We start from the raw sequence: 13,911 nt of genomic DNA, 5'->3' as shown, positions 1-13,911 counted from the left end.
CAGTTCTCCCTATGTAAGACTCTGGGTGGGATTCACTTGTATAAATGGATCCAATGGATAAGTGTTGGTGAAGTGGCCCTCTAGAGGAACTGCATCTGACTAGCAGAAGAAAGGGGGAACAATGGTTGGAGCTGGGGGAGCAAATTCGCGAGATGTAGGTTAAATGGAAAGCTGGACTGTCTTCTGGCCCTCAACAGAAAGTTGACTGCAGACTGATTTCAGGATCCAGGATACTTGCTAAGAGAAATTGAAGTAGACAAGTTCTTGAGATGAAGGCTGGTTTATGTAACTGGCACTCATTGTCTATGTACTCATTTTTGTGGGGTTTTTTTCTTGCATAGGCTTTTCAAGAAACAGATCCAGAAAAGAGGAATAAAAACACTTTGGTGCTTTCTTTAATGTTTCTTTTACTTGGAGTGATTACCTTAGCAGCATGCATAATCCAAGTAAGTGTCACTACACTGAAATGTTAGAAGTTCTTAACTCCCCAGCAGTCTGCAGGTATAACTCATATCAATGCAGTTTGAGAAGCAAAACACCAATCAGAGCTTACAAAAACACACAGAAGTGACAAGGTTCTTCCTGAGATATGTAGGTTTTATTGATGTGTTTACTTAAAGACATATGTCCATATTTGCCATTGGTTTAAATAAGCCACTGAAGGCAATGTGGATTCAGCATGATTGGAATCAAAGTTGAGGGTCTGGCCTTAAAAGTCAAAGTTAAGACTGACATTTCTCATTGACAGTCTATAAGCTCTTGCCAAAGTAAGTATAAAATAGACTCCTTCCATAGCAGATGGTCTTTTTCATAACACCAAACAAACTCCATCATTTTCTGTCCTCTTATGACTGCTCCACAGCTTGCAGGACACAGTTACTGCATGTTCATGTCCATATCATAAAATCCATTGGTATGACTGCTGTGAGTGAACGTCTCTGGTAGCAGTCAGAATAGGGAGGCCAACGACTAGATAGGATGATTTATCTTCTAATGATGCTAAGGCATACAAATAAGGCATTACAACAAAACCCCTGCCTTCTTTGCCATGTTGCTTCCTTTCTGTGGGAAAATAAGAGTTTCAGGTTCCAGGAATGTGAATGGCACTTTTCCCAAGACTTATATATGTACAGGGAGTTGTAGGAGACTTTTTGGTGTCATTGCTTTTGTTGTGCAGCTTTATAAACAGAGTTAAAGCACCAGATGAGAAAACGTGACTCTCTTTCCTCCTCCAGGGTTTCATGTTTGGGAAGTCTGGGGAAACACTAACAATGAGGCTGCGCTCTTTGTCCTTCAGAGCATTACTTCAGCAGGTATGAATTATGCAGTTAGGGTATCATGAGAGCCAGATGGCTTTTGCAGACTGTTACAAGGTACACGTTGGGTTTCAATTGTGTGGTCTGGAGAAAAGAAAACAAAAATGTGTCTCTTCTACCACTAGCTGAGGGAAAAAGTACAACTTCTTCTGAAAGTCTCCTGTCCCATGTGCAGTTTGGCTCAGTGCTGCTACTGCACATAGTCTAATTTTGAAGGAGTGTCATTGCAAATGTGCACACTTCTGACATGCTAACATGCACACAGTTTGCAGCTGTCTATGTGTGCAAGGATGACCTAAAAAGTTTAATCTCCCCTTGCTGATCATGATGCAAGTATCTAATATAGAGATTTAAGTCTAGTTATTTAGATTTAAATCTACATACTACAATCCATAGCAAGTAGACAATTTGATAATTTTTTACTGCAAAAAATTCAAATTGCCCTATTGCATCAAGAATTACCCATGAGAAGAATAAAGTTACTTATATTAAACCCTTCCTGTTAATTTGTGCAATTTCATGTTACTTGCATAGGAGTTTTGAGAATGCATGACTTGGCACCCCACACACCCACTGGGGACAAGAACCTGTGTGTTCATAGAAACTTCTGAAAAGGGACTAGGAGAGGGAAAATTAGTGATTAAAAAAAACTTGCCATAGCCTTTGGAGGTAAAAAGGCCTCATTTCCTTTCTGTATGTACAAATACAGATGAGTAATTGCTCTTCTATAGTTAATGGAATAGGTAACTTGTAACAAGAGAATAGTTAACCTCTTCAGGCCCAAGGGGTTTATAATAAAAGTTTCTAAATAGGCACATTCAGAAGAACATTACAGCTAGTAAGACTTTGATTGTGAACAATTACATGTTCCCAACAGAATAATACTTTTTAAGCTTTTTTTTTTAGTTTACTTGGAAGATGCTGACTACAGAGGAAGAATATTGTAGTTAGCCATCATGACTTGTACTTCCATTTCCCCGCATGCTACCTGAGCTGGAAACGTTTGTTCATTTTATTAGTAAACCTGATAAATCTGAAATATTATAAGAACATGTAATTTTTTGAAACAAAAATTAGTAACAGTGCCTTTTCTTGCAGGAGGTTGGATGGTACGATGATCAGAAAAATGCTGTTGGCATTCTGCTAACTCGGCTTGCCACAGATGCTTCCCAAGTCAAAGGGGTATGCTGATTCTTTTTTTGTGTACTTTTAATTTTTTTTTTCCTTACAAATATTAATTGTAATTGGCAAGGGACACTGAGATTATTTCAGAACACAAGGTAGTAAATCTACCTCACAGACTGGCAGATGCATTTACATAGCGTGCACTTAACTTGGAAATGGCTTCCCAGCTGATGATTTATGAGAACTATGAAAAATCCAGCAGACATTCATGTACCTTTCATTTCCCTCCCTGCAAGTCTTTAAGTATATAATAACTGTAGACCAGTTCACTGTGCAAAGTGAAATCTGTATGTGCTGGGGACCAGAATCAGTGGACTCCAGGTTTTTATACCCTGTGATGGGTGTCATCTGAGTACCATGAAGAAGTTGCATCTGCAGATGATACAAACCTTTACTAACCTTAATGAAGAGAATTCTTCTTCCCCTCCCCACCAAACGTGCTTCACACACCAGCAGGCCAAACAGTGAGAAATGGCCTGGCTTTAATAAAGAACACCAGGGAGGGCGATGGCCAAGGGAGAGAATGACTCAAGGTGTTGGTATGGGAGAGATGGCCACTGGACACTGGCAGGAGAATATGGCAAATTCTGCACAATTCCTCCTGCTGCTCACCTCACCAGTCCCTGATGATCTGCCAAATGTCTCTCCATTTCTTCCCTTCTCCCTGGGGGGAAAAAAAAAAAAAATCACTGCTATGTCTTTCAGTCCCAGTAGACTTTTGTTTCTCTCTCCTGTCTTCCTTATGGACTAGTAGTGAGAAAATAGTCTTTGACAAAACTTAGTCATTTTCATTTTTTAAAGTTCCAGTTTGTTTCAGTGACATTGAACTATATCACCCTGTCAGGGCAGTAGAAAGGAGGGGTACACAGGGTCCCCTAACTACAAAAGCCAGCTAAGGCCATGAATTGCTCTCCAAAGCTGTTGTGTTCTCTGGAGAGCTACAGGGTGTCAGCAAGTAAGTACTGTGCCTCATGCTGCGCTGGCTGAAGTTTCCAAATCTATCTTTATGTGCAGCCCCTAGAACATATGGCAACAATTCACCTTGGCATTGGTTTAATTATTACTATTTTAAATTTTATTGAACAAGAAAAGTCTTTTCAGGGCAGGAAAGTCTTTGGCAAAAGAGAGAAGAATTTTGCTTCCCGCCCAAGGATTTTTGTTTTTTCCATCAAGCCAAATTTTGGAAGATGAACTATTTCCACAGGGCTGTTTTCAGACCTTTTTTCTGCAGATCAGAGCCCACCCGGATGCTGGATGCTAATCATCTCTAATTTTAAAAGTTCTTGATGGAAAGGTTACACAGGCTGGGAAGAGACAGAAGTTCTTCGGTATGAGTTCATCTTTCCCACTTGTTATCCCTGCTGAGATAAAGCATTTCTGCAGGGTGGCCAAATTCAGATTTTTTTTTTTTTTTTTCTGAGAACGCAACCCCAGGTGCAACACTGTGAGAACCTGAGGATGAGTAGTTTCCACCACTGTTAGTGGGATGGATCAGTGGATGACTGTTGTCAGAAAGAAGCCCCTCTTGCCTAATGCTGGGCACTCAGCAGCCAACCTGCCCTACTGTGACAGTGGCCACAGTCTTCTGTGGCTCAGGTAGTGCAAGTCCCAGATATGTATTTCATTAAACAACTGCCATGACCAACTGTTTAGACTCCTTTAACCTCGCTTGAATGCCTGAATGCTGACAGGTAGGAGGAATGTCTAGGAACAGTTACATAAGTAGGTGCATAATGTCCACACATGTGACCACGCATGGTTTCATTTTCCAGCTGAACCACTGGCCTTGACTGTATAGCAATTTCAAGTGGTGAGATAAGTAACAAAAAGAAAATCTAATGATGGATGTTTGGGGGTTTCTGGGGTTTTCTCAGGCAACTGGAAGCCGACTGGGACTGATGACTATGACTGTCTTTACCCTTCTGACTGCCATCGTTATTGCTTTTGTGTACGGCTGGCAGTTAACTTTGCTTATCCTGGCCTGCATTCCTTTCGTTATTGCTACAAACGCTGCGAGAGTTAGCTCTGTGTCTGGTCATGCCACAAAAGATCAAAAAGCTTTGGAAGAGGCTGGAAGAGTAAGTTCTCCAATTTTAACTACAGGGTTATGGTGTGAGATCGCTTTTAAAGACACTGTAGCTATATTACAGCTGACTCAATTATCCAAAATAAATGAAGGTGGAAGAGGAGAGGACAGGACAGAGTGGGGGATGAAGGGAATATTTATATATCCCAAAGAAAAGCAAAACATAGATAACACAAAACATCTGTAAATTAAGCTATAAAAATGCATTTGAAAGCCTGCATAGAGGATTTCTGGGCAGGGACAGCTGTAACAGCAGCAGCCCCGGCGCTGGTGCACCTTGTGCCTAGGGCAAGCAGCATAGCTCTGCACTGCTCTGTGCTGTGGCCAGAAGCATTGCTGGGCTGAGCCACCAAGCCCGGACATTGCTACTTTTTTTATTCCATCATAAAATGCAAACCATTAATGTGCTCAAGAGTTTCAGGGTACTGCCTTCACTCACCTGGTAGCACTCTTCCAGGAGACAGAATTAGTCCATGCAAAAGTGCAAGCTGTGTCCAGATGACTGGGGTTTGTTCCCATTTTATGAAATAGGGTTTAAATCATCAGGATCGCAACCCACAGGTTAGGGCAGGGGCTGCTGACACTTCCTGTGTGCTGGCCCAAGGTTCTGAACTCAAATACATTGTTGGCTTCAGCCCCCCCCTTGTCTTGTGACTGTGGGGTGAATAATCTCATTGCTCTGGGCTTTCCTTCACCTGGTAATAGACCTCAATCTCTTCTCTTAAGCAAACACCTTCTGATCTAAAACAACAAATGCTAGAGAAGAGATCGAGTGTTTAGGAGATATGTTGTAGACTGCAGTTGTAAGGGATTACCTCTTATTTGTTTTATCTCCCAATTTAGATTTCAACAGAATCAGTTGAAAACATAAGAACTGTAGCTTCACTGACCAGAGAAGAAGCATTTTATGAAAGATACATTACAAGTTTGAATGGTCCATATAGGTGGGATTTTTTTCTTTAATAATTCTTTCTTTGTACATTTTAGTCTTTCAGACTGATTGTAAATACATTTCTTGCAAAACATCCAATACGCAAAAGATTGGGAAGAATATCAATAGCAGTTTACATAGTTTTGAAATTTGTTCACTGGGTTTATTTTAATATACATTCTTAAATGCAGAGTGAAAAAACATTTGCAGGATTTGCCTTTTCATTATGCAAACACTTTATAAACTGCATTCTCTGCATATGTGTTACAGAAAATTGTGTTTTCTTGTGTATACCTAGTATATAGGACATATGTTCACTCCATTTCAGTGTATTGGATTGATGCTAGTTAACTCAGGAACTGACAGTTAACTCACATACCACACCCTTTACAACATAAAGCAGTTTTATTCCCCTCATATGACTTTGAAACCTTGAAATGAACTTCATATGTTTCCCTTGTTTGACCAGCTACATCTTGCTAACTTGTCTCCACTGAAACACATTCTAATCATCAGTGATGCCAGATTTTTCTAGCTCCATTTTATTTAAACAAAATAGCCCAAAATCTAATTTGTTTCTTTCCTTCTTCAAGGTAACTAATGTAAAAGAAGGAATTGAAAATGATGCATTGTGTAATCTGTCCTCAGCCAAAACAGTGTTAAAATTCAGTGTCTGGTGAACTGGTAATACCGCAGATAGGGGCCTGATGCTCGCCTGGACTATCAAAGGTCTCTGATTTACAGCTCAGACGAGAAAGGACGTTTTCATTTCCTCAGAGAGCATCCTAAACCATGAGGGCAGAGAGTCCTCCAGACTCTGATTCAGTGTGCGTTCAATTAGCTACACAAAATGAAACTTCTCCAGAAGGATGGATTGAGAAATAGAGGCTTAGTCTGAATCCCTGCGGGGATACCCAGCAATATGTCTCTGCTCCGAACTGGGATGAGACGTCTCTGCTCGGATGGGAAGACCTGGCGGAAGCCCGCAGGCAGCTCTTAGGCTGGGCTGGAGCCTACTTGTTTTCTTAATAAAATGGGTCATATGTGGTAGTTATTACCTTTTTTTTTTTTTTTTTTTAACTGCTCTAGTGACTTGCCCTGCTATGGAAAAGCAAAGGAAGAGATTCAGGATAGTGTAAGCAAGGATGAAGGATCACAGTGCTCTAACTTTCTGTCCTAAGGGCAGTTCCATGTCATGATACGGGGTGCTTTTAGGGTCTTGCAGGGCTTGTTTGTGAGTGTGCATGTGTTCTGGGCTGATTGGTTGTGTTTTCAGGTGGTGAGCTATATTGCTTGAAAGCTTTAACCGAGAAATCTGGCCATCTCCCAGCCAGTGTCTGCTGTTTCTGTTTTACACGTTATTTACTAAAGTCTCTTCCTTTATCAGAGATTCTCTGTCAAAAGCTCCTTTCTATGGATTTACCTACGGAGTAGCTCAGTGTGCAAACTACTTTATTAATGCGGCAGTCTTCAGATTTGGGGCATGGCTCATTGCCCATAGTCTGAGCAACTTCGAAAATGTATTTATGTGAGTATACTTTATAAAATGTAAAAAGAAAAAATCAATAAATGTGATAGTGATTTCAATGCATACAAACTATTTCATCAAATTACAGAGGTAATGGGGCATAGAGACTCAGGAATTCAGTCTGGTTGGGAGTGCGGTTTGGGCAGAAGGGCTGTTTTGGGGAAAGGTGCGTATGCGGGCAGTGAAGCAGCAAGCATGTGGCCATGCTCAGCGCACCTACTCTGGAGAAGTCTTTGCTGTTTGACGTTCCTTCCAGGGAGAGGGTATTACATAGAGAAATGATGTGACACCACTGCTCATCTATAAAGTAGTTATAGGAACAAATAGAACTTCCTAATGACATTTTGGGATGACATTTTGGGGGGTGAGGAGCTCCAGAAATTTCATAATCGAAAGATGCTAAAAAACTTTATTCTGAAGGTTTCTTTTACACATGAGGAAAACAATGCATTGTTCTACCTGAAATGAATGATTCTTTGTCTTTTGTTTTTAGAGTCTTCTCTTCCGTCATATTTGCAGCTATCAATGTTGGTCAGTCTGCTTCCCTGGCACCAGATTATGGCAAAGCTAGAATGTCAGCCCAAAGAATCTTTCAACTTTTGGACAGAAAACCTCTAATTGACAGTTACAGTGAAGAAGGTGAAAAATTGGTAAGAGTGGTGGTTTTTTGTTTGGGTTTTTTGTTTTTCAGGAAAATGTTGAAACGAATTAAATTAGTAATGTTTTATTGTCTGCAACTGTATTCATAGCTTCATATTTTTTAGGTTGTCACAAAAGACAGACATTATATAAAATAGTGGTACTGACTCTTTTTTTTTTTTTAATGGACCATATTATTTCTATTTTTCAGTCAGAAGTGTGTAGCCTTAAATGTAGTTTTGCTCTGAATGGGCTAAAAAAAATACCTCTCATTCTACTGACCCACATCTTAAATGGTTTCAGGAAGGCACTGACAATGTCAGTTCCACTAACAGTTGCATTGTCTTTGTAAGGGTTTACAGGAGAAATAAGATACAAATGCATTTTTCTACTCTTTTTGTAGATAAGAGAGACTAGTTCCTTCAGGGACAGAACAGTTTTTGCCAAAAGCCATCCTCTTACAACTGTGGAAACTCTTACAAGTAAAAATGTGCTCCTGTGAAGTCAAAACTAACTTAATGAATAACCTGTTTTGCTCTAAAGTGGGGGGGGGGACGACAACACACAAAAAGAAAAAAAAACAACAACAAGAAAAAAAACACCAAAACACACTCAAAAAATCCCAAAAAACTCACCTCTAAACCAAAATTGTCATTAAGGAAACTGACCTCAGCACTTGTCAAGTTTCTGCATGAAATGCTTTCAGTTTACGTGATCTGGAAGGATTACATTTACACATCCATCTAAGTTTAAAATTAACTTCCTGTGTAGGTTTTAGATGGTAGCCCCTACTCAGGAAGCCATAATCCAGTTTCTATAACTTTAAGCTTATACACAGGATTTTCAGCCTTTAAAGTTATGAGCATACTTACATATCTTCTTGAACCAGGGTCCTCCGGCACAGACGTTGAAAGATTTGGCAGTAGGTCCCCAGTAAAATGAAACTTCCATGAAAATATTTCTAGTATAGACTGGACTCGAATACCAGCGATGCCTGTGACTTCAGCAAAGCAAAGCTTTGAGCGCATTAAATTAGATCATCAGCTACTGCTGTGAGAGCACTGGTAGCAGTGCTGCTAGTACGTACATACGGCTGGCTCCTGCCCCAAACGCTACCTTAATGTGTGCCCCCTTTCTTCCACTTGTGCTTAGAAATCGGCCTGGCTAGAATAGCTAATTAACAACTATCATTGCTTTTTAAAACACAGCTTGTCCTACATGCCTGTCAATTACCTACCAAAGAATTTAGTTCTGCTGTCTTCATAGCCGATCTTGACCTTATGTTACATTCGTTCAAGTTGTGCTACCTGCAGTGTGAGAATAGGAAAGCAAATACTATAGATTATATCAAGAGTAGAAGTGCCTCAATTACATGTGTCAGAAATGAAAAATATTAATGTTGTTATTTGCCTAAAGATATTCTTTTAAAAGCTGAAGTGAAAAATAGGTACAAGAGATGCAGAAAATGTTTCTCCAGAAGGATCTAGCCACTTACATCTGCAGATCATCCCATAAATAATGATACTACACTGATCCAATATGCAAATGAAAAGAACAACTTCAAAAGCAGTTTTGAAAACACCCTCCCAAACTGCCTTTTCAGTTCTCTCACTTAAATAACCAAGTCTTACAAGTGTTATTTTAATTAAAGCTAATAAATGCTAATATGAGCATGTGAACTCTTTATTACCTTTTCAGAGCAATTTTGAAGGCAACATTGAATTCAGAAACATCCAGTTTGTATATCCAACAAGGCCAGAATTTCAAGTTTTGCAAGGACTCAACGTGAAGGTTAACAAAGGACAGACTCTGGCATTAGTAGGAAGCAGTGGCTGTGGCAAAAGCACATCCATTCAGCTCTTGGAGAGATTTTATGACCCTGTGGAAGGACAAGTGGTAAAAATAGACTTGTGTGGCTATTAATAACAATTAAATCTACAGAACTCTTTATCTTCCAAGGTTTCAGAGGCTTTAAACGATCCTAGCAACATCTCTGGAGAGATGCCTTTTGAAGAAGTGTGGGTTATTGAGGTCGTGGCTCCAGTGGAGCTGTAGTCAACATCAAGACCCCTTTCATTGCCTGCCCCGTGCATGAGGCACACATGCCAGCACTGGCACCCGTGTTGGCACAGTGCGGTGGCTCAGGGCGCTGATCTCACCAGCGAAGAGAATGACAGGGTGAGGCCACGTTGCCTCCCCAAAGCTGCTCACAGCCTGGTCACACAGGGGCATAACGTTCATGCCACTTGCTTGTCAGTGTGTAAGTCATTTCATTAATATGAATTCACACGTTAGAGACATAGATACATGCTTCAGATAATACAAATGTAATCCCATAGGGATGCTACTGCATCACCGTCGGAAGATTGCAATGGGCTTTTTGATGCAGTCCCCATTAGTGGGTATAGAAAGTCCAAGGAAACCTCCTTGGAGGTTTTAAGATTGAGTTAAAGGCCTGCAGCTGAGAATATTTATTGTTGTGTTCAGCTTCTTAGGGATAGGCTTTCCTGTGAGGCTCCCGGTGCTTCTTGTGGTCATAAGGGCTGGAAGGACTGCAGGAACAGCCTGTGATCTGCACTCTGTGTTTCTGTCTGCTGGGAAATGGAAGCAAAAACACAGAAAAATGTAAAAACTAATGAAAGGAAATATTTCATCTATACTGCTGGTTCTTTTCTATTTTGCATGCAAAATTTACTTGATTTCAGCTGGGAATCTAACATGTAACGGGCTTCCTGTTACAATTTGTGTTTCCTGTTTACAGTGTGTATCTGTGGATGAGCTCTGTAGTCAACCTGGCATCATTTTTCTGTTGCTTTTTTTAGTTAGCAGATGGATTTGATACCAAATCTTTGCATTTACAATGGCTGAGGTCCAGACTGGGCCTGGTGTCACAGGAGCCCATTTTGTTTGACTGCAGCATTGCTGAAAATATTCGATATGGAGACAACAGTAGGGTGGTTAGTCAGGAGGAAATTGAAGAAGCAGCTAAAGCGGCAAATATTCATACCTTCATTGAAAAACTGCCAGAGGTAAGAGATAGTGGTCTTCTCTTCACAGTGAGATTAGATTTTTGGAGTGACATGGAGAAATCTAGGCAATGCTCACTTATGTCGATCAAATTAAAAATAAGTATATTTGTTTCCCTTAATAGGAAAAAATATAGAATTTATGTTTTAAAATATCAGTGTGTTTCAAGCTTAAAATCCTTGTTAGTTTGTTCAAAAAAGTCAATGTTCCAATTAATATAGTGGTAGATAAAGCATAATATGAGGAAAAAAGTAAGAGGACATTTTATGTACAAACAGGTCCTTGAAATTTTGATGATATTTTTTCCTTTGACAGCTGAAACTTCTCAAGGTACTCTGAGAAATATGATCTCTTTTTTTCTAAAATAATTCAGTAAAATGAAATGCTCTATTTCTAATTGGATGAGCCATACATAGGGAGTGTTTCTTAACAAATACTAAGAGGCAATAAATCAAAAGTGAATGACATGGCATTTAACCTTCAAGCCTGCCAAGAATTTGGCTCTAACAAGAAAAAATGCTTTGATAGTTTGTTTTCACTGTAGTTCTGTGTAACTTGAAAATGATATAATGATGCTGAAAAATATTTCATCTTCATTACTGCTAATGACGTTTGGGATTCTTTATTCACAAGTAACACAGGATCAAGTTCTTCATGTGTATGTCGGTAAACATTAAACCTCTAATTACTCTTATGATCATACGCTCATGGCCAAATATCTGTGGATACCTTACCTCCGTATCACTGGTAGTACCATTCAAGACCTATTCCAATCTTTGGGGAACTAAATTTTCAGACCAGGTATAAATATGTGTGGCTGTATATATAACTGTTTATACTAGAGGTTTTTATAAAACCTTAGCTTTCTTAAAAACACTTGCACTATTCTTTTCTTTCAAGATGGAAATATCTAATCATTTTTATAGCCACACAAAAAAAATTAATTTTCTAATCTTCCTTCTCTAAGAGGATTCACAGGCCTTCTTTTTTAATTTTTAACATCCAGAAATATAATACCCGGGTGGGTGACAAAGGAACACAACTTTCTGGAGGTCAAAAACAAAGAATAGCAATTGCCCGTGCTCTGGTTCGTAATCCTGCCATTCTGCTTCTGGATGAAGCTACCTCTGCTCTTGACACAGAAAGTGAAAAGGTGAGTAATGATTATTACCTGAAATATATATGTCTACGTACATGGCTAGTTGCTTTCTGTAGAATAAAATCAATACAAGCGTGCTGCAAATGCTCAGCTGTGAAACAACAGGGCAGGTGTATCACGGTAGCTTTTCCAGCTGCAAGCTGTGAATTGAATGGCACTAGGAAGGTGTGCATATCTACTAAATAAACAAGTAGAAAACACCAAAACTTTAAGTAGAAAACACCATGGACAGCTGATACTCTTCAGCTGTCTTCCTATTAGCTGTATTTGACGGTAAATACTGAATTTGTGTTCCGACCCAAACTGGATGCCCAAGAACCCACTTCTCAATGTCTCATGCTCATTTGATCAGTCTCACTGACCTCAGTGAGGAATCGTGTTGAGTAAGGGTGTCTCTTGTATGCACTGCCTTGTATATCTATGGGAGATGTATTCAGGTGATAACAAAGAGTGAGAAATCAAAGGTGACTCCTATGACAAGTGAAGGCTTTCCAGGTGCTAACAGCATTTTCATGGCGTCTGTGTGCAGATCGTCCAGAAAGCTCTCGATAACGCCCGGCAAGGTCGAACCTGCATTGTCATTGCTCATCGCCTGACGACCATACAGACTGCGGACATCATTGCAGTGATCCAGAACGGCAGGGTGGTTGAGCAGGGCACCCACAGCCAGTTACTGGCAAAGGAAGGACACTACTATGCCCTTGTAAATGCACAAGTCTCTAATTAGTACTGTTTGCAGATTTATTAATTTCTTTTTTTTTTTCTGGGAAGATGTGAAAAGCTTACAGAAAATTAAGGTTGGCTGTGTCTGTGCTGCTGGAGCAGGGACCATGTGTTGCAGCCTGATTGCTGTAGCCAGTGTAGTCCTTGCCCCACACATCCGTGGGGATGAGCAGGGCATGCCCCGGGGGTGGGTCATGGAAGGTGCACGGGGGAGCCCCAGGGGCTGAGTCTGGTGGGCATTTGTGGGGATTGTGTGATCTGGAGGGAGCCAGACATGGAGTAGTCTCATCCACACCACAGCTTAGGTGGGGCACCCTGCTCTCACTGTCCCCCCAAACCCTGGCCCACACCAGGTGCTATAGACCAAGGTGGTACCAGAGTATGACAGTGGTTAAGCATCATGGATATGCAGTGAACTGGTGCTTGTGCTTGCCCCTTGGGTTTCTTCACCAGCCAGATGCAGCCATAAAATCTTCTTAATTAGATAAAGGTGATTGTCAATTCTTACTGCTGAGATTCCAAATAAAGGCATTTGTATTCAATTTAGAGAGAAGGGGTTGGATGTGTGGTTTTGTTTGGTTTTTTTTTTCCCCCACGTTATGCCACATTTCTAATATTACTGTGCTTCACGCATTTCTTGAAGATTCAATATTCTATTTCAGACAATAATTGTAATAGTTACAAGCCTTCCATATAGAGATAAATTGACGTAAAAGATACCATTGTTTTGTTTAGTATTTTTCAGTTGCTGACCTAACAGAGTTTAATCACTCTTTGTATCCATCAGGGTAATTTCAAAAGTCTTCCAGGGGAGCTAGGATGGCTCCTTTTGGAGTAGACTGACGTCAGCCATGTAAATAGCTTTTCTTTAACGAAAAAAAAATTTAAAAGTGGTTTTCAATATGGGATCCTTCATTTTGAATAGATGTGGCGCTTAGGGACATGGTTTAGTGGTGGACTTGGCAGTGTTAGGTTAACAGTTGGACTTGATGATCTTAAGGGTCTTTTCCAACCTAAATGATTCTATGAATAATTTTAAAGATTGTTTTAAGTGTTGGCAAAACTCATTTACACATGTGCTTTAACAATCGTTTATGCCTCTGATACATTCCTCAGGGTGCTGCAATACATCCTTCAACAGTTGAAGAATATATACTCTGTAGTCAGAGTGACTCAGCAGCTGTTTTTTTTGGCTGGTTAAACCCAATTGCAGCATTTTAATTTTCCAAGGCTTTGCACGTGGCTTTGGGTTAGGATTTATGGCCTGGAGCAACCTGCAGTACTTTATAATTTCCAGATAACTGTGCTCCATTGTAG

The 13,911-nt window shown here is 40.1% G+C and overlaps 1 protein-coding gene across 1 annotated transcript in view; it reads left to right on the top strand.

Annotated features, from left to right (window-relative positions):
* The window catches only part of ABCB5 (ATP binding cassette subfamily B member 5), an 86,049-nt gene extending 72,997 nt beyond the window's left edge, over positions 1–13,052 (top strand). The window contains exons 20-30 of the mRNA XM_072854164.1: positions 342–446; positions 1,236–1,313; positions 2,415–2,498; positions 4,376–4,579; positions 5,431–5,531; positions 6,906–7,046; positions 7,540–7,696; positions 9,384–9,581; positions 10,508–10,714; positions 11,719–11,865; positions 12,401–13,052. Of these exons, the coding sequence (XP_072710265.1) occupies positions 342–446; positions 1,236–1,313; positions 2,415–2,498; positions 4,376–4,579; positions 5,431–5,531; positions 6,906–7,046; positions 7,540–7,696; positions 9,384–9,581; positions 10,508–10,714; positions 11,719–11,865; positions 12,401–12,598 (1,620 nt within the window). The 3' untranslated portion in view covers positions 12,599–13,052. The remainder of the gene's footprint in view (positions 1–341; positions 447–1,235; positions 1,314–2,414; positions 2,499–4,375; positions 4,580–5,430; positions 5,532–6,905; positions 7,047–7,539; positions 7,697–9,383; positions 9,582–10,507; positions 10,715–11,718; positions 11,866–12,400) is intronic.
* The last annotated feature ends 859 nt before the right edge of the window (positions 13,053–13,911 follow it).

The sequence above is a fragment of the Ciconia boyciana genome, chromosome 2 (assembly GCF_034638445.1).
Source record: "Ciconia boyciana chromosome 2, ASM3463844v1, whole genome shotgun sequence".
In the NCBI taxonomy this organism is placed as follows: domain Eukaryota; kingdom Metazoa; phylum Chordata; class Aves; order Ciconiiformes; family Ciconiidae; genus Ciconia; species Ciconia boyciana.
The sequence above is the reverse complement of the archived record's forward strand: the minus strand, read 5'-3'. Positions and strand labels throughout refer to the sequence as shown.